Raw genomic sequence first — 20,057 nt, forward strand, 5'->3', positions numbered from 1 at the left:
AGGAGATCTATATATCTGTATCACCAAGCTTGCCTTCCACGCCAAGGAAAGTCCCTTCCGGACACGGGACGAAGTCTTCAATCTTGTATCTTCATAGTCCAGGAGTCCGGCTGAAGGTATAGTCCGGCCATCCGGACACCCCCTAATCCAGGACTCCCTCAAATGGAGTTGTGTTTTTGTTGTTCTTGGGGCACTGTCTAGCGTAATGTCCTGTTTGCCCATAGCTGAAACAGGAATTGTTGCACCGACAATCTTCGCGCTTTGGGTTGGTCACGATATTCTTGACTTGGGTGGTGGTCTTGTTGACATTTTGTTGCCAGCTAGGTTTGTACTCAACCCGAGTCTGCTACCAAGTACGAGCCTTTTGCATTGGTTGCATATCCCTTTTCGGCTCCAATTTGCGCTTGTGGTCATTAATAGTTGGCTTGTTGTCGTGTAGGAGCTTGTGTTCCCTTTCTGCGATGAGGGCCTTGTTCACCAGAGTTAGGAAGTCCGGAAAATCAAACATGTTGAGCACGCACCGGAGATGCTGATTCAGTCTTCCAAGAAATCTGTCGGCCTTCCGTTCATCTGTGGCCACATCATAGAGAGAATAGCAGGCCAAATGGTTGAATTTATTCAGGTACTCGCTGACTGTTATGCTGCCTTGAGTGAGGGCGAGTAATTCGTGCTGCTTGATTTGCATAATCCCGGTGGGAGTATGATAATTGCGGAAATGATCCTTGAATTTAGTCCAAGTAATTTCCTCGTCCGCGGGCCATATGGCCTTAGCATTATCCCACCATATAGCGGCAGCTCCTTCGAGATAATGCGTTGCGAAGGGAACCTTGTCTCCCTCTTCAGTGCGAGCAATCTCCAGTTTCCTCTCAATAGTCCTTAACCAATCATCAGAGTCCAATGGATTAATAACTTGGCTGAAGCTGGGAGGCTTGGTTCGCTGAAAATCTGACAGCTTGGAGTGATGACCATTCTGGTTTCCATTCTGCCCAACCATAAATTGCACACTTTTCAATATTTCCAGTAGATCGTTGCTCCTTCTTTCTTTAAACATTGGCAGGATTTGCTCAGTGGAAGGCAGATGTAGTGGTGGACATGGAGGTGGCTGGTATGGCTCAAGGGAATGTCCTGCCTGTCTTGCGGAGCGACGGACAGGGACATCCTCACAAGCTTGGTTGCTGCTAGCTCCCCGCATCATCCTATTAATTATTTTCCCAATACATAGCAGACGCGATATGAAAAATCCAACATGGGAGGAAAGCCATCGACAAATCCCGGAAGAAAACTGCGAAAGAAAACCAAAGCGAATAAAAGGTTCCAACATAATTATACATAGATTCAACATGAAAGTAAACATCACAACGGGTCTACTACCCTGATACATGAAACTAAGCATCATGACACTTGCGATTAAACCCATACATCATACTCATGATGAAAGCGATACTCTAACGGTCTACTGCTCGAACGGTGCTGCTGCAGGCTCCTCTCCTGAGTCGGACCCAGATCCTGAACTGATAGTAGAGACCTCCGGGTTAAGAGGGAGGCGCTGGCGCTGCCTCGAGGGCTCTTGTCGGTGTCAAAACCGGCGGATATCGGGTAGGGGGTCCCGAACTGTGCGTCTAGGCCGGATGGTAACAGGAGGCAAGGGACACGAAGTTTTACCCAGGTTCGGGCCCTCTTGATGGAGATAAAACCCTACATCCTACTTGATTAATATTGATGATATGGGTAGTACAAGAGTAGATCTACCACGAGATCGGAGAGGCTAAACCCTAGAAGCTAGCCTATGGTATGATTGTTGTTTTGTATGTTGTCCTACGGACTAAAACCCTCCAATTTATATAGACACCGGAGAGGGTTAGGGTTACACAAAGTCGGTTACAACGGTAGGAGATCTACATATCCGTATCGCCAAGCTTGCCTTCCACGCCAAGGAAAGTCCCTTCCGGACACGGGACAAAGTCTTCAATCTTGTATCTTCATAGTCCAGGAGTCCGGCTGAAGGTATAGTCCGGCCATCCGGACACCCCCTAATCCAGGACTCCCTCAATAGCCCCTGAACCAGGCTTCAATGACGACGAGTCCGGCGCGCAGATTATTTTCGGAATTGCAAGGCGGGTTCCTCCTCCAAGTACTTCATAGAAGATTTTGAACACAAAGATAGTGTCCGGCTCTGCAAAATAAGTTTCTACATATTGCCATAGAGAGAATAATATTTACACAAATCTAATCTACTGACGTATTCCGTAGTGTGACGTCGCACCACGGCCAAGCCTTTATTCGAATCGTTTTATTGTCCCACCTCAGCGTGTCATGCGATGCGGTTTCCTTGGCACGTCTCGTCAAAGCAGAGATCGTGTCCCCTTATTCCGGGATTCTCATCAATACGGGCGTGGGTAACCCAACCGCTTCTAGGACTCCTAGACTATAGGCAAGTCCAAACGGCCACGGAGAGGACGCTTGATATTCACCCTCTTTATAAAGGGACAAGGCCTTTATTTTTTCCCTCCCGTGGTCAATCGAATCCTTCCCCCACCTCAAGCTCAAACACCCAAAGTTCAGGTCAGGTGCTCCGAACCTTCAATCACGTCCGGATCTAGCCTTCAAGGCCGATGGGTGCCTCCCTCCGTCACGGAAGAAGACATCAAAAAGTTAAGGGAGGCCAGATATCTGACCACCGAGGTTCTGCATCGGCTGCCTGCCCGAGGGCAGGCCGTCCCCTCCCCCAAACCCAACGAGAACGTCGTGTTCGTCTCCCACTTCCTCCGAGGTCTAGGCCTTGCTCTGGATCCTTTCGTCAGGGGTTTGATGTTTTATTACAGGCTAGATTTCCATGATCTAGCTCCGGACTCCTTTCTTCATATCACGACATTTATTGTCGTGTGTGAGGCCTTCCTCCGGGTTACCCCTCATTTTGGCCTGTGGCTCAAGACCTTTGAAGTAAAGCCGAAGATGATCGAGGGGCAACATGCAGCGTGTGGAGGTGCCTCAATATGCAAGATGACAGGATCTCCATGGCCCAAAGGTTCCATTCCAGAGGTGTCTGAATTGTGGCAACAGGAGTGGTTCTACATCACGGCTCCTAGAAGTGCCAAGTGGGCGGCCGCCCCTGTTTTCCGCTCAGGCCCTCCACCACAACTGATGGCATGGATCAGCAGAGGTCTGAGCTGGGGTCCAGCCAAGGACGTGTCTATACTGCAAAGCCGCATTCGAGATCTCTTCAATGGAGATTTTAGGTTGGTTGAGGTGATACAAGTTATGCTGGTTCGTCAAGTCCAGCCTTGCAAACCCCGGCCCCTTCGCTTGTGGGAGTTCAATCCCGAGGGACCGTGTGTCATTCAAAATTTCCTTGGCCTGACGCACGAGGAGATGTACAAGTCATTCTTCGAACCTTAGGTAGAGTGTCCGAAAATCACCGAGGACGTGGGCCTGAGCAGTAACCGCGCCGCCGAACAGGTAAGGAATCTTTCGGCCGAAAATACTAACTCTCATTTGTTACGAAGTTATTTCTGAGAGTTCGCTTTTTGACCAGGACTGGCTAACAAAGGCAAAGTTGATTCGGTGTTCGCCCCCCCTCCCTGAGGGTTTGGACAATCCGGTATTGGAAAAGATGCTCCAGGTCGCACCTTGCCTGGAGCCCTTGAAGGAAGATACTGGGGAGGATAATACGGGCGGATGCGGGCCCCCAACGCTGCCCATTCTAACCGAGGGAGCGAGCCCTCCATGAAGGAAGACGACCGGAGGAGGAAAAGGACTGCACCCGGGGGTTCGGAAGCCGAAGCTTCCAAACGGGAGAAGAAGTCTCCCACAGAGGGTCGTACCTTGGGGGTGCTTTTGCCGCACAAAGTCCGTGTGGGGATCAATTCTCCAGCGAGTCGTAAGTGACCCGAAATACTTTAATAGTATAGCTATGCCATCTTTTTCTTCTGAGAAAATAACCACCGCATATATCTTTGCAGTTCGGGCCTTAGCCCCTCTCAAATGAGCTCGTCTTCGGGGGATCTTCTTCTAGAGATGATGGAGAGTGAAACGCCTCCTCCGGACTCCTCCGCTCCGGAAGCGGGCGACCCCGAAGTATCGTCGCGGAGGGCCTCTCCGAGTCCGGTGAGGCCAGAAGATAATCCCATTGACCTCCGAAGCTCCCAGTGTCCGGCTCCCTAAGAGAGCGGACAAAAGAGTCCGGCACCATCTGGTGTGCGATCGGATGTTCTGAGGGAGTTGGTCAGGCGAGTGGCCATCTCAGATGAACACCGTGTGCTGATGAATACGGTGATGGAGAGAATCTCGTCCGCTGAAAGCGGATTGCATGAAGCTTTTATGAGTCTACTGACAGGCTTTGAGGTACGTAAAATAATGTATGATAGTCCTGCACATGCTAGGTGTGCCCTGTGTAGATAGTATCCCCTGAGACTCTAGTTGTCGTCATAAACAATGACGAATAGAGGATCATATTCCCAGGTAATAACCATACTGCCTCTATGTGCAGGTGATGGAAGCTCTGGTGGCTAGCCGGACTAGCGAGTTTGCCCATTTAAAACGGCAGTTGGATGCAGCAGACGCCGACATCGAGCTTGTTAACAAAAGGCTTAACGAGGCACAGGGTAAGTGTCATTATCTGGTAAACGCCACATAGTAAGAGCAGCATGATGCCAGTATCTTTAATATGTTGTGACTGCAGATGGAGCTGCCACTGTTGAAGCCTTGCGGGCAGAACTTGCCCGAGCCAAGGAACAAGCGAGGTTTGGTAATGCGGCTGCTTTGAAGGCGGCCGAAGAGTTGAAAGCCGAGAAGGCCGCGCATGGCGAGAGCCGAGATAAGATGGCCAAGATGGCCATAGAATTAAAAGCCGCCGCCGACCGTTGTCGGGTTGTTGAAAATGAAAACCTAGCGAAGGCATCAGACCTTGAGAAGGCTCCAGCGACGAGAAAAGACATCCGCTCTGCTATGAGGGCGAAGAAGGAGGAGCTGTGGGAAGCCGGGGATATTGTAGCTGGGAAATCCTTTATGTTGTGGAGGAAGTTCGGAGATCCACGGTATGCCTCTCTGGATCGGCTGTGGAGTTCGGAGGATGTGTGTATGGATTTGGCGGCGAGCGCTGCCGATGCGGCCAAGTACTTCCAGGGTCAGACGGACCGTGAAGTGGACCAGCTGTTTTGGACATAATTCCATTCTCCCGAGCGTCCGCTTTCATTGACTAACCAATTATCCGAATGGGCCGAACTGAATAGGTTGTCCGGACTCGCCATGAGGTCTGTTGTGGATCAGCTATGGCCGGAAAAGCCAAAACCGAAGAGCTATTTCAGCTTGGTGCAGCAGTTCCTTGACGTGGTGCCGCGCATTAATGCGATGAAGAGGTCGGCGTGCATAGAGGGCTGACGGATGGCCTTTGCCCGTGTTAAAGCATACTGGGCAGAGATGGATGCTACCACTGTTGCAGCGCGGGATTCGGCCATAGGTCGAATGGCTGTTGAGCACTACTTTGAAGAAGTTCTTGAGGGTGCTCGTTTGATAGAGACACAGTGCTCAAAAGATATTATGTTTGAGTGATATGTAATCTCATTGTAAGCGAAATGCTTTGTAAATTTTTATAAGGCTATTTTTATACTTTTGCCTGAAAGTAATATGATGCCTCCTGGGCGGCCGTTTATGTATACATGTGTATAACCTGAAAGATGGTAGCCGTCGGCTTCAACCCCCACGCATATAATGCGGAGGTGCTCGCAAAAAACACGCGTTCACACTTAACCCAACGTATTGGTCCTATTAAAGAGGTGATAGCGGAGCGAGCGAGGCAACCGGACTATAATGCTTTAGCACTTTCACTTAGCCATAGGAGTTTGACAGTGGGGCTACTAGATAGCCCCTGGTGGCTCCACACTCTCCCGATCCTGGGGTGCGTACATGCCTGGCCGGAAAACGGCCCTTCGTTAAGGCGGAGGAATTCTAACATTCCAATAGGTCATCGAGTGGTTGACCAGTCTCCCGCTATATCATGACAGTCAGTTTTCGGCTTTCTCTACTGAGGTGCTCGTCCAGATGAACCAGGGCACAATCGCAGTAGTTCTCCTGGTGCTACCTTAGCCGGTAAAGTAGAACGTAAGGCACCAAAACACAGGAGCCGGGAAAACCCAACATTTGACCAAAGACAATGATTCGGAGCTGATGCATATAGGGCCAAACTCGCGACGCCGAACACTCCCTAAGGTATTCGGTCTTTGTGGTATAAACCGGGCCTAAATAATGGCCTTTGTAAGAAGCCCCTTGTGTCCAGGTACATGCATTGTTCTGGCGTGGCCACATGCCAAGACGTCAGCATCGTTCTCAAGGGTGGATATATATCAACAAGAGACAGTAAAAAAGGTTTACGCAGGGTCTTAATCTAAAAAGAATCCTTGGAGCGGGTCCCTGCTGCACGTCTGCGCCTGTGTCTCCGTTGTGCCATATCCTGGACGGGTGTAGCACGATGATCGTCTATAAAAGAGAGGAATTAAGGTGAAAAAGTTGTCGTGCAAAAAGATAGTTTTTAAAGAAACCATGTATAATTCAAGATGAGAAGAAAATGCCACTTGTCTGCGCGCGTTGAGCCCCTTGTATTGACAAATAGGGGTGTGACCATTTATTCAGTATAAATAGCGGCGCCGGACTTGATTAGTTGTGTCTGAGGTCTTGACGACCTATTGGATGCTTTCGCTGGTCCGGGCGCCTTTAGTGTGCGGCTGCCAAGGCAGCCGCACTCTCTTCGGTGCGCAGAGATCGCTTGATATTTCCGTTCACTGAAATGATGCCACGTGGACCGGGCATCTTGAGTGTGAGGGAGGCGTAGTGTGGTATTGCATTAAAGCGAGCGAAATCTTCGCGTCTGAGCAGTGCTTGATAGCCACTTTGGAACGGAGCGATGTGGAAGGTTAAATGCTTGCGACGGAAGTTATCGGGGGAGCCGAATATAACTTGTAGTAGGAGGTAGCCCGTACAACGAGCCCCTGGGCCTGGCGTTACTCCTTTAAAGGTAGTATTGCTATGGCGAATTTTTGTTGGGTCTAACCCCATCCCGCGGATTGTATCCTGATATATTAGGTTTAGATTGCTGCCACCGTCCATCAAGACTCATGTGAAGTGATATCCGCCAATTACTGGGTCTAATACCAGGGCAGCCCATCCTGCGCATCGGATACTTGCTGAGTAATCGCGGTGGTCGAAAGTGATCGGTTGAGACGACCAGTGGCAGGACTTCGCGGTGACAGGCACTTGGGTATATTTTCCTGGGAGTGCCGCGTTGTTTTTTCCCTTGATCACATGTAACACGTTTACTGTTTTGACTTCTGGTGGAAATTTCTTTTGTTCCCCAGTGTCTTGCTTGGGAGACTCATCCTCGTCTTCACTAGGTGTATCCTCCCCCTTGTGTACGGCGTTGAGGTTGCCGGACTGCTTGAAGACCCAACATTCTCTGTGGGTATGATTAGCAGCTTTACCAGGGGTACTATGGATCTGACATACTTGGTCCAGAATTTTGTTGAGACTGGACAGTTCATCCCTGGTGCCTTTAGAGGGCGGCTTTTGACCTGGCTGAGAGCTTTTGAATCCGGCGTTTACTGCCGTGCCCTTCATGCTGTCTTCTTTATTCCGACGTTTGTTATTGCTATTGCACCGTGATTTCCCGTTTCCATCGCTAACTTCAGATGTACTGGGGTCGCTGGTGCTGCATCTGGCTAGCCAGCTATCCTCACCCGCGCAAAAGCGGGTCATGAGGCTTGTTAATGCGGCCATCGTTCTCGGCTTATTTTGGCCGAGGTGTCTGGCGAGCCATTCATCACGGACGCTATGCTTAAAAGCTGCCAAGGCTTCGGCGTCCGGACAGTCGACAATCTGGTTCTTTTTAGTAAGAAACCTGTTCCAAAGCTTTTGGGCTGACTCTCTGGGCTGTTGAGTTATATGACTCAAATCGTCCGCATCCAGAGGTCGGACATAAGTCCCTTGAAAATTTGCCCGAAAGGCGTGTTCGAGCTCTTCCCAACTTCTAATGGAGCTTTCGGGGAGGCCTTTAAGCCAGTGACGAGCTGGCCCTTTGAGCTTGAGGGGTAAGTACTTGATGGCGTGGAGATCATCTCCTCGAGCCATATGGATATGAAGGATGCAGTCCTCAATCCAGACCTCAGGTTCTGTTGTTCCGTCGTATGTCTCTATGTTTACGGGTTTGAATCCCTCTGGAAATTCATGTTCCAGCACCTCATCGGTGAAACATAGGGGGTGTGCGGCACCCCTGTAGCTGGGTGTACCACGTTGTTCGGATGTTTGTTGTGTTGCATTGTATGCTGGGGCGCGCTTGCGTGGTCCATAGATGGATCTTGTTGCGTCGTCCTTTGGGTGCGAGCCCTCGCATGGGTCGCGTGTTGTATTGTGAGTGGCGTTGTATGCCACTCTGTGTGGGTAGAGGGGTCGTCTATCCGGCCAGGTGGCTGCTTTGATATTTGGTTGTGGAGGGTCTGAGGCCTCCTCGTCGAATTCAGGTAGCAGCTTCTGCTTTGGGTAGCTCTTGGAGGGGCGATTGTCGCTGTACCTCGCTGCTGTGTTGAGTATTTTACTCCATCTGATTTGGAGTGTGTCTTGCGCAGCCTTGAGCCTTTGCTTCTGCTTTTTAAGACTCCTCGCGGTGGCAACACGCCTTTTACGGGCATTCTGCTGCTCCGGGTGCCTGTCTGGCATTATGTCGTCCGGACCATTATCCTTGATAGAATTTGTTTGTTCGGTTTGATTATCCGGATTGCCGTTGTCCGGCAGCGGTTCGCCCTGCTCCAGCGCTGGGTCTGTGTGATCGTTATTTCTGTCGAGGCGGGATTTGGGGCGGCGCTTGTGTCGCCGCTTTGACTGCTTTTTGAGGGAACAAGCCTTCGGTGCATCCTTCCGCTCCTCGTCATCATCTTTTGGTGCGTCCACCATGTATACGTCATATGACGAGGTGGCTTTCCAGGGCCCAATAAGCGCTGGTTCTTCATCGTCTCCTTCATCGACGTCCATACCGTCGATGTATTCGGAGTCGAAGTCGAGCATGTCGGTTAAATCATCGACAGTGGCTACAAAGTGGGTGGTGGGTGGGCTTTGAATTTTTTCATCGTCCGTATCCCAACCTTGCTGACCGTAGTCCGGCCAGGGCTCTCCTGATAAAGAGAGAGACTTTAGTGTCTTCAGAATATCACCGAAAGGCGAGTGCTGAAAGATGTCCGCGACAGTAAACTCCATGATCGGCACCCAATCGGATTCGATCGGCAGGGGCGCGGAGAGTTCGGAGTCCGAAGAGGAGTCTGGCTCCTTGGAGTCACGAGTCTCGCGGAGTGCGGGGCTGGTGTTCGGCTCGATCGCCGTTGGGATCGCAGCCCCCGAGGCGGCGTCCAACCACCCATCCTCGATCGGCGCAGTTGGCTCCGAGTTAAGGGTCGAAGCCGATGCGGGTACGGCCTCCAGGGCACTGTTCGGCGGCAGAGCTAGATCATGCTCGTCGTGACAGTGCGGCGCGCTTGGCAGTGGCTCGAATCCGTCGAAGATCAAGTCCCCGCGGATGTCAGCCGTGTAGTTTAAACTTCCAAATCTGACCTGACGGCCAGGGGCATAGCTTTCGATCTGCTCGAGATGGCCAAGTGAATTGGCCCGCAGTGCGAAGCCGCCGAAGACGAAGATCTGTCTGGGGAGGAAGGTCTCTGCCTGGACCGCATCGCTATTGATGATCGTAGGAGCCATCAAGCCTAACGGCGACGACACAGAGGAACTCTCAATGAAAGCACCAATGTCGGTGTCAAAACCGGCGGATCTCGGGTAGGGGGTCCCGAACTGTGCGTCTAGGCCGGATGGTAACAGGAGGCAAGGGACACGAAGTTTTACCCAGGTTCGGGCCCTCTTGATGGAGGTAAAACCCTACGTCCTGCTTGATTAATATTGATGATATGGGTAGTACAAGAGTAGATATACCACGAGATCGGAGAGGCTAAACCCTAGAAGCTAGCCTATGGTATGATTGTTGTTCTGTATGTTGTCCTACGGACTAAAACCCTCCAATTTATATAGACACCGGAGAGGGTTAGGGTTACACAAAGTCGGTTACAATGGTAGGAGATCTACATATCCGTATCGCCAAGCTTGCCTTCCACGCCAAGGAAAGTCCCTTCCGGACACGGGACGAAGTCTTCAATCTTGTATCTTCATAGCCTAGGAGTCCGGCTGAAGGTATAGTCCGGCCATCCGGACACCCCCTAATCCAGGACTCCCTCAGCTCTCCCTCAGGGGCATGCACGGGATGGGAGCTAAGCATAGGAGCTGCAGTAGTAGCGACAAGGGATCCCCATGTAGTAGGAGCACTGCCAGGGGTCACTGCAAGAGGGTTAACGGTACCCTGCAAGGTCAACGGAGGAACGGAAACTTGAGGAGCGAAACCGACAGTAGGAAGAGGGTTCCTAGTACGAGCAGCGGCGAGAGCTGTCCGGGCGCGGGTTAGCTCCCGAGCTAACTCGTAGTTTAGGATATAGCTAGTAGTGATATAGCGGGAAAGGTGTCTAGTGGGACGATCGCACGCCGGATTAATCAAAGGAAAGTGGATACGCCCATTCTCGTGCAGAGATGTGTAGTAGAAGAGACCTGGGTGGGTGTGCATGCGAACCTCGTTGTAGCGCAAGTCTACAAGAGCCTCGATAGCAGCAAACTGGACCGCCTGAGATGGCGTAGAAGCGAGACCACCCTTAGTAGAACGAGTGTAAGCGCCGGAAGGAGAACTATGGTGTAGAGTGACCTCAGCATAATACTCGCCGGAAGGAGAACGAGTGTAATGCACTAACGGTCTAGCGTGTCCTACAATCAGCGCAGCTCTGATACCAAGCGTTGTGGCACCCCGGCTCAGAGCAAACGGTTTACCCTGCATTGCTAGCCCAGAGATCAAGTCTTCTAGCAATACACAACAACATGGTACAGAAACAACCGCTTTATTGATGCTAGCGGATTACATAAGTCTGATATTACATCGAGATACGAGGCCAAGCGGCACACTCGGTACGGCTGAATAGTATGTACATTATTTAATGAACATGACAAGGGCCTCGATCACACGAACTACGCGGCAGCGGAAGAACGATGAAGTGGAAACTGCATAGCACAGGGACACCGACGTGGACACGGCCTAGACGCGAGATGCGCTCCGATGCGAACCGACTTGCCTGAAAGCTGGCATTTCACGCTAGGTTAGTACATTGAATGTACTTGCAAGCTCACAAAAAACATAAGCACAATGACAAGCAATATCATGACAATTAATCACGTTAATGCCATACAAGCAATACTACTAATGCGGTGAAATCAACATGTGCACCGAGTCTCGTGGACTTGCTTACCAGACGAGTTACCTGGTAACCAAACAGTGACCATACCTAGGTCACAACTGAAACCAATCACTCATGATGCAACTCATGGGTTCATGTATCATCATGAAACCAGTGCCAACAACAATTATTTAGGGTGCAAGATTAATGATAAAAGTTGATCCATGGTGTGACTTACTTCCGAGCTATGCCCATAACCGAGGACGCGATTATCGATAGATTAAATACACTATGCAGAGGTAGCGCACCTTACCCACACCATGGAACCCATGGCCTCGCACTCCCATTCGGGTGGACCAACGGTGTTCCGATGAAACCCTCCCCTTGTCCTGACACTCTCCCGGCCACTCCGACCAACTCCCTCTCAGGGCTAGGTCTTGGGTGGCCCCGTGCCTACCAAAGGCACCAACGGCCACCGTCATGGCAAAAACAGTCCCAAACGGGGACAAGGTACCATAAAAACAAAACGAGCACACAAGTTTATGTCTGTTTATCAGGCCAGGGTATGCACGCACATAACCTTCCCTCGCGGGAGGCACCGGTGAGAGGCACAACAAAGGACCGAATCAAGACCCCCCCCCATAAGGTAAATGTGGTTGCACTAAGTAAAACCTGATTTAGTGGCACCATGTCGGGATCAACATCATATTCAAGTTGGACTTAATCAGGTTTAATTTTGAATAACAACTTTATATAAAAACCCATACTATGCCATGGTCATGCAACTAATTGACATGCAAAGCTAGCAACTCATATATACGGATCAACATAATTATCTTGCACTACTCAGGATCAAATACTTTACTGGTTCTACCTCATTTTTAATATCATGCAATATTTTGATTAACTCATAATTCATATGAATATATCACTTAATAAAAGAACCATCATTATTTATCACAGCAATATAACTAAAGCAAAATTTTATTCTAGTTGACTAATCTAGTCCATGCATTCGACCACAGACTTAAACAAGCATTTGCAATCATGATAAAGTAACTAGCACTCAACAAAATTTATTTAATGATTTTTAAATGCAAATAAGAACTAATATTCAAGTAGAAAACCATAGATATGGAGATAACACCATCCAAATGCTGGTGTGGCTTGCCTTAGTCGGAGCTTACACCGGCGAGGAGTGGGTTTGGGGCTAAACCAGAGGGATAGAAACGAAGAGGGGTTCACAGCGCACCTGCCCATACCCGTGGCTTGCCGTGAAATGGCCGGAGCTGCTCGCAGTCAAGCTCGCAAGTGACGGTGGTGGACGGGACTTGCCGGAGAGGAAGAAGGTGACGACGAGAGGTGGCTCCGAGGGCTCAGCAGCGTATAGGCGGCACCAGAGGACCCCCAATGCCACGCCCGAGAGGTTGGTCGAGCTCGAGGGGCACCAGTGCGATGTGGCTCGGCTGCAGAGATCGCCGGAGTTCTCTGGTTGGGGTCGACGGCCAGAGGCCTGCCAGACCGTGCTACGATGTTCCTACGTGGTCGAGGCGGTGGTGAGGAGTGGTGTGAGGCTTGGAAGCAAGGAGAGGGGCTCTATATATAGCCAGAGCGAGATGGGGTAACGTGGCGCCGCCAGAGTGCTCTGGAAGCCGGTGAATGGCGATGAAAGGCGCCAGTGCGAGGGGGCAAGGTTTCAGTGTCAAGGCGGAGGCTGTCCACGCTAGCGGACGAGCACAGGGAGCAGTGGAGAAGAAGACAAGGGCACGAGTGCACTGTGGCGTTTGGCCTCGATGTGCCCGTGCTTGCTGCAGCGTTGGCGAGCGCCAAGGAGGGGTCATGGATGATGGGTCGAGGCTGGTGGCGCGGCACGGCAGTCGTCAGCGAGCTCTGGCTCGAGCACGCGCCGAACAGAAGCATTGGCGCTACCTAGAGCGCGTCGAACGCGTGCCAAACGCCATGTCCTCACGCGGTCACCGCCCTGTTATGGTCAAAACAGCGCCCACACGCGGCCAAACCATGTCTGGGCTAAAGTCCATGCAGTGTTTAGTCTAGAGGAGCTGAGGACACATCACCAGGCCGACCAGATTTGACGCAACAAACTTGGCAAGTTTCTGACCAGGAACTTGGTCGCCCAGTTTGGCTAGCTTCTAGATGGCCATTAGGGCTTATCTCCTGGGGTTAAGGATTTCTTAGGAGGGCAATTAGGCTCAAAAAAATTAGGGCCAAAGGATCAAGGAAAAATGTACTTGCTGTACAAACTGAAATTTTGGGCCAGAAGAGAAATTATTTTCTATATCAAATATATTACAAAAAGTCATGCAATAATTTTTCTTGGAAAGGTGTGCCAAGGTCCAAAGAATATTCAGGAATTATTTCAAATTTTTGAGAGCAATAAAAATGAGGGTTGCTTTGGAGCACTAGTTTCTGAAAAGAGTTTCAGCGAGGAAAATGAATATTTTTCTTTTATGAAAATATTCATTTGATTATTTTGGGGGTTTTCAGAGAATAAGGTTGAATGAGAAGTAGATAGGTCACTTGGGTGAAAGTCAAGGGCATGCCCAAGTGACAAGTCCATTTGAATTGATTCCAAAAATCCAAATCAAGGCAAAGGCAAAAACCAAGTCCGGAAAAAGAGAGAAGGCAAAATCCACGATGTCACAAACCTCCCCCACTTAGGATGAATCTCGTCCTCGAGATTCGGTTGCTTGGGAAACCCATTCTGGGTATGCAGTCCTTAAAAATTCCTCCCTTTCCCTGGTTGCTTCCTCCTCGGTGTGATGTTCCCACTGAACCTTGTAAAACCTTATTTCTTTGCTGCGAGTGACTCTTTCTGCCTCATCCAATATTCTGATAGGCTTTTCCTCATATGTCAAATCCTTAGCCAATTATATCTCTGCCATATCAGTCGTTTTCTAAGGTGGGGAGATGCATCTCCTTAGCTGCGAGATATGAAACACATTGTGTACTTCTGATAGTTCGCGTGGCAATTCCAACTGATAGGCAACTGTTCCGACTCTGGCCATGACTGGAAACGGACCGATGTATCTGCGTGCCAATTTTTCGCGGGTCTGAAACCTCTTGAATCCTTTCATAGGGGTGACTCGGAGATATACGTGTTCTCCGGGTTCGAAGCTGATCTGGCGGTGTTTGGCGTCATAATAACTCTTCTATCATGATTTGGCCAGCTGCAGTCTATCTCGGATTTCCTTGACTTGCTTCTCGGCTTCGAGCATTAAATCAGTCCTGAAAATACAGCTATCTCCGGTTTGAGATCAGTTCAGTGGAGTGCGGCATTTACGGCCATACAAAGCTTCATAGGTGACATCTTTAAGGTGGTCTGGAAACTGTTGCTGTAGGAAAACTCAGTGTAGGGCAGACAGTCTTCCCACTTGGGTCCTTGGGCCAATGCACATGCCCTGAGCATATCTTCGAGTATTTGGTTTACTCGCACAGTCTGTCCATCTGTCTGGGGATGATAAGCCGTGCTGTACCTCAGAGCAGTCCCCAAGGCTTGATGTAGTCGAGACCAAAATGCTGAAGTGAAGAGAGATCCCCTGTCTGAAGTGATAGTCTTGGGTACTCCATGCAGACTGACGATTCGGGACACATACAATTGTGTAAGCTGATCGGCACGTTAGGTGGTCCGGATGGGAAGGAAATGTGCCACCTTCATTAAGGTGTCCACTATGACCCATATTGCATCATTTCCTCGATGAGTCCTTGGTAATCCGGTGATAAAATCCATGCAGATATCGTCCCATTTCCATTGGGATACTGGCAGAGGTTGGAGGAGTCTGGCGGGTTTTTGGTGTTCCGCCTTTACCTTGTTGCATATTGATAACCCACAAGTATAGGGGATCGCAACAGTTTTCGATAAGTAAGAGTGTCGAATCCAACGAGGAGCTAAAGGTAGAACAAATATTCCCTCAAGTTCTATCGACCACCGATACAACTCTACGCACGCTTGACGTTCGCTTTACCTAGAACAAGTATGAAGCTAGAAGTACTTTGTAGGTGTTGTTGGATAGGTTTGCAAGATAATAAAGAGTATGTAAATAAAAAGTAGGAGCTGTTTAGATAAAGAAACAATAAAGTAAATATAGCGAGTGTGGAAAACTGGTGGTAGGAGTTGCGGAATTGCCCCTAAGCAATTGACTACTTTACTAGACCGATAGCAAGTATTATGTGGGAGAGGCCACTGCTAGCATGTCATCCCTGACTTGGAATTCTATGCACTTATGATTGGAACTATTAGCAAGCATCTGCAACTACTAATGTTCATTAAGGTAAAACCCAACCATAGCATTAAGATATATTGGTCCCCCTTCAATCCCGTATGCATCAATTTCTATGCTAGGTTGAAGCTTCTGCCACTCTTCCCCTCCAATACATAGTCCTATCAAATACAACTAACCCTAGGGTGTGATCCACGCGCACAATCATATGATGGGCACCAAAGGACAGCAACATAACCACAAGCAAATTAAATCAATCATAGCAATTCATCAACCACCGATAGGACAACGAAAATCTACTCAGACATCATAGGATGGCAACACATCATTGGATAATAATATGAAGCATAAAGCACCATGTTCAAGTAGAGGGTACAGCGGGTTGCAGGAGAGTGGACCACTGTAGATAGAGGGGGGAAGGTGATGGAGATGTTGGTGAAGATGGCGGAGGTGTTGGTGTAGATCGCGGTGATGATGATGGCCCCCGGTGGCACTCCGGTGCCACCGGAAGTGAGGGGGAGAGAGCCCCCCTCCTTCTTCTTATTCCTTGAACTTCTCCCTAGATGGGAGAAGGGTTTCCCCTCTGGTCCATGGTCTCCATGGCGTGGGAGGGGCGAGAGCCCCTCCGAGATTGGATCTGTCTCTCTTTCTCTCTCTGTTTCTACGTTCTGTTCTGGCTCTATTTCACCGTTTCGTGTATATATGGAGATCTGTAACTCTGATTGGCCTGAAACCTTCGCCGTGATTTTTTTCTGAAAATTGGCTTTCTTGCGGCAAAAGAAGAGCGTCAACCACCTTACAGGTGGCTCACGAGGGTAGGGGCGCGCACAGGGGGGCAGGCGCGCCCCCTGCCTCGTGGCCACCTCGGGCACCATCTCGCGTGGATTTTTCTTTCGGAATTTTCCAAATATTCCAAAAAGTATCTCCGTCCGTTTTTATCCCGTTTGGATTCTATTTGATATGGATATTCTGCTAAACCAAAAACATGCAACAAACAGGAACTGGCACTGGGCACTGGATCAATATGTTAGTCCCAAAAATAGTATAAAAAGTTGCCAAAATTATATGAAAGTTGAATAATATTGGCATGGAACAATCAAAAATTATAGATACGGCGGAGACGTATCAGCATCCCCAAGCTTAATTCCTGCTCGTCCTCGAGTAGGTAAATGATAAAAAAGATAATTTTTGTTGTGGAATGCTACCTAGCATAATCTTGATCACATATCTAATCATGGCATGAATATTAAGATACGAGTGATTCAAAGCAATAGTCTATCATTTGACATAAAAACAATAATACTTCAAGCCTACTAATAAAGCAGTCATGTCTTTTCAAAATAACATGGCCAAAGAAAGTTATCCCTACAAAATCATATAGCCTGGCTATGCTCCATCTTCTTCACACAAAATACTCACATCATGCACAACCCCGATGACAAGCCAAGCAATTGTTTCATACTTTTGACGTTCTCAAACCTTTTCAACTTTCACGCAATACATGAGAGTGAGCCATGGACATAGCACTATAGGTGGAATAGAATATGATGGTGGAGAAGACAAAAAGGAGAAGATAGTCTCACATCAACTAGGCGTATCAACGGGCTATGGAGATGCCCATCAATAGATATCAATGTGAGTGAGTAGGGATTGCCATGCAACAGATGCACTAGAGCTATAAGTATATGAAACCTCTAGCTGAAACTAAGTGGGTGTGCATCCAACTTGCTTGCTCATGAAGACCTAGGGCATTTGAGGAAGCCCATCGTTGGAATATACAAGCCAAGTTCTATAATGAAAATTCCCACTAGTATATGAAAGTGATAACTCAAGAGACTCTCTATATGAAGAACATGGTGCTACTCTGAACCACAAGTGTGGTAAAAGGATAGTAACATTGCCCCTTCTCTCTTTTTCTCTCATTTTTTTGTTTTTTTGTAGGCTTGTTTGGCCTCTCTCTCTCTCTTTTTGTGGGGCTTCTTTGGCCACTTTTATTTTGATAACCTCACATGGGACAATGTTCTAATAATGATGAACATCACACTTTTATTTACTTACAACTCAATATTACAACTCGATATCTAGAACAAGGATATGACTCTATATGAATGCCTCCGACGGTGTACCGAGATGTGCAATGATCTAGCGTAGCAATGACATCAAAAAACGGACAAGCCATGAAAACATCATGCTAGCTATCTTACGATCATGCAAAGCAATATGACAATGAATGCTCAAGTCATGTATATGATGACGATGAAAGTTGCATGGCAATATATCTCGGAATGGCTATGGAAATGCCATGATAGGTAGGTATGGTGGCTGTTTTGAGGAAGTTATATGGTGGGTTTATGGTACCGGCGAAAGTTGCGTGGTACTAGAGAGGCTAGCAATGGTGGAAGGGTGAGAGTGTGTATAATCCATGGACTCAACATTAGTCATAAAGAACTCACATGCTTATTGCAAAAATCTATTAGTCATTGAAATAAAGTACTACGCGCATGCTCCTAGGGGGATAGATTGGTAGGAAAAGACCATCGCTCGTCCCCGACCGCCACTCATAAGGAAGACAATCAATAAATACCGCATGCTCCAACTTCGTTACATAACGGTTCACCATACGTGCATGCTACGGGAATCACAAACCTCAACACAAGTATTTCTACATTTCACAACCACCCACTAGCATGAATCTAATATCACCATCTTTATATCGCAAAACTATTGCAAGGAATGAAACATATCCTATTCAGTGATCTACAAGTTCTATGTAGGATTTTATGACTAACCATGTGAATGACCAGTTCCTGTCATCTCTCTAAATAGATATAAGTGAAGAAAGAGAGTTTAATTCTTTCTACAAAAGATATGCCCGTGCTCTAACAAATATAAGTGAAGCAAAAGAGCGTTCTACAAATGGCGGATTTCTATGTAAAGAGAAACAGGCAATCCAGACTTCAAATGATATAAGCGAAGCGCATGAAGCATTCTATAAAGCCATACTCAGAAGATATAAGTGAAGTGCATAGAGCATTATATAAATCAACGAAGGACTATCTCATACCAGCATGGTGCATAAAAGAAAAATGAAAACTAAATGCAAAAGACGCTCCAAGTTTGCACATATTGCATGTACGAAACGAATCCGAAAACATACCGATACTTGTTGACGAAAGAGGGGATGCCTTCCGGGGCATCCCCAAGCTTAGACGCTTGAGTCTCCTTGAATATTTACTTGGGGTGCCTCGGGAATCCCCAATATTGAGCTCTTGCCTCTCTTCCTTCTTCTCACATCGAGACCTTCTCGATCATCGAACACTTCATCCACACAAAACTTCAACAGAAAACTCGGTAAGATCCGTTAGTATAATGAAGCAAATCACTACTCTAAGTACTGTTGCAAACCAATTCATATTTTGTTTTTGCATTGTGTCTACTGTAATATAACTTTTTTCATGGCTTAATCCACTAATATAAATTGATAGTTTCATCAAAACAAGCAAACTATGCATCAAAAATAGAATCTGTCTAAAACTGAACAGTCTGTAATAATCTGAACATTCACCATACTTATGATACTTGAAAAATTCTACCAAAATTAGGAAAAATAAACAATTTGTATTGGAAGACATTGCAAAAAGAATCAGAACCATTTGACGTTCCAGCTAAAAATGTAAAATCGCACACTACAGCCAAAGTTTCTATCCTGCACCGTACAAACCATCAAGCAAATGTAAACATCCTAAAGGAAAACCTTGGCACATTATTTTTATATTTAAACTTTATAAAAGAACACAACAGAAATAAATGACTCTCTAAAACTTCCGGGTTGTCTCCCTGGCAGCGCTTTCTTTAAAGCCATTAAGCTAGGCATATAGTGCTCAAGTAATGGATCCACCCGGATCCCAAGGTATATCAAAGCCAATTTTAATTAACAATGATTTGTAATTTAGTAGTGAACACAAAGTAACATATATCATGTAATGACGAAGTCTAACTCTCTTCCTATGCATCGGCATGTCATAAAAGAACAATTCATGCACACAAAGTAAAGGCCAATGCATAGTATAAACTGTATCTTGCAAATTTATCATATTGGAAACATAGAGAGGTGGAGATATAGTTCCTCTCTCATAATAATTGCAAGTAGGAGCAGCAAGTACATGCATATTATATTCATCAAAATCATCATGTGCAACGGTAAAAGGCAACCCATCAATATATTCCTTAATAAGAACAAACTTCTCCGATATAGTGTAGTTTGGAGAATTCAAAAAGATAATAGGACTATCATGTGTGGGTGAAATAGCAACAATTTCATCTTTAACATAAGGAACTATAGCAAGTTCATCTCCATAAGCATAATTCATATTGGCATCTTGGCCACAAGCATAGCAAGCATCATCAAAAAGGATATTTCAAGAGAATCAATGGGATCATAACAATCATCATAGCAATCATCCTCCGGTAAGCACGAAGGGAAATTAAACAATGTATGAGTTGAAGAGTTACTCTCATTAGAAGG

General features: G+C 47.6%; 1 protein-coding gene across 1 annotated transcript; it reads right to left on the reverse strand.

Annotated features, from left to right (window-relative positions):
* Window positions 1-346: 346 nt before the first annotated feature.
* Window positions 347-1,051, reverse strand: LOC147986408 (uncharacterized). Its single transcript, XM_087541997.1, has one exon. The coding sequence runs from the start codon at window positions 1,049-1,051 to the stop codon at window positions 347-349; it is 705 nt and encodes a 234-aa protein (XP_087398123.1).
* Between the last annotated feature and the right edge of the window lie 19,006 nt (window positions 1,052-20,057).

Source organism: Triticum urartu, chromosome 2A (genome assembly GCF_056163025.1).
Source record: "Triticum urartu cultivar PI428250 chromosome 2A, HENAU_Tu73, whole genome shotgun sequence".
Lineage (NCBI taxonomy): Eukaryota > Viridiplantae > Streptophyta > Magnoliopsida > Poales > Poaceae > Triticum > Triticum urartu.

Coding starts and splice junctions, on each gene's coding strand:
- LOC147986408 (XM_087541997.1), bottom strand. CDS start 1,051: ATGTTTAAAGAAAGAAGGAGCAACGATCTACTGGAAATATTGAAAAGT.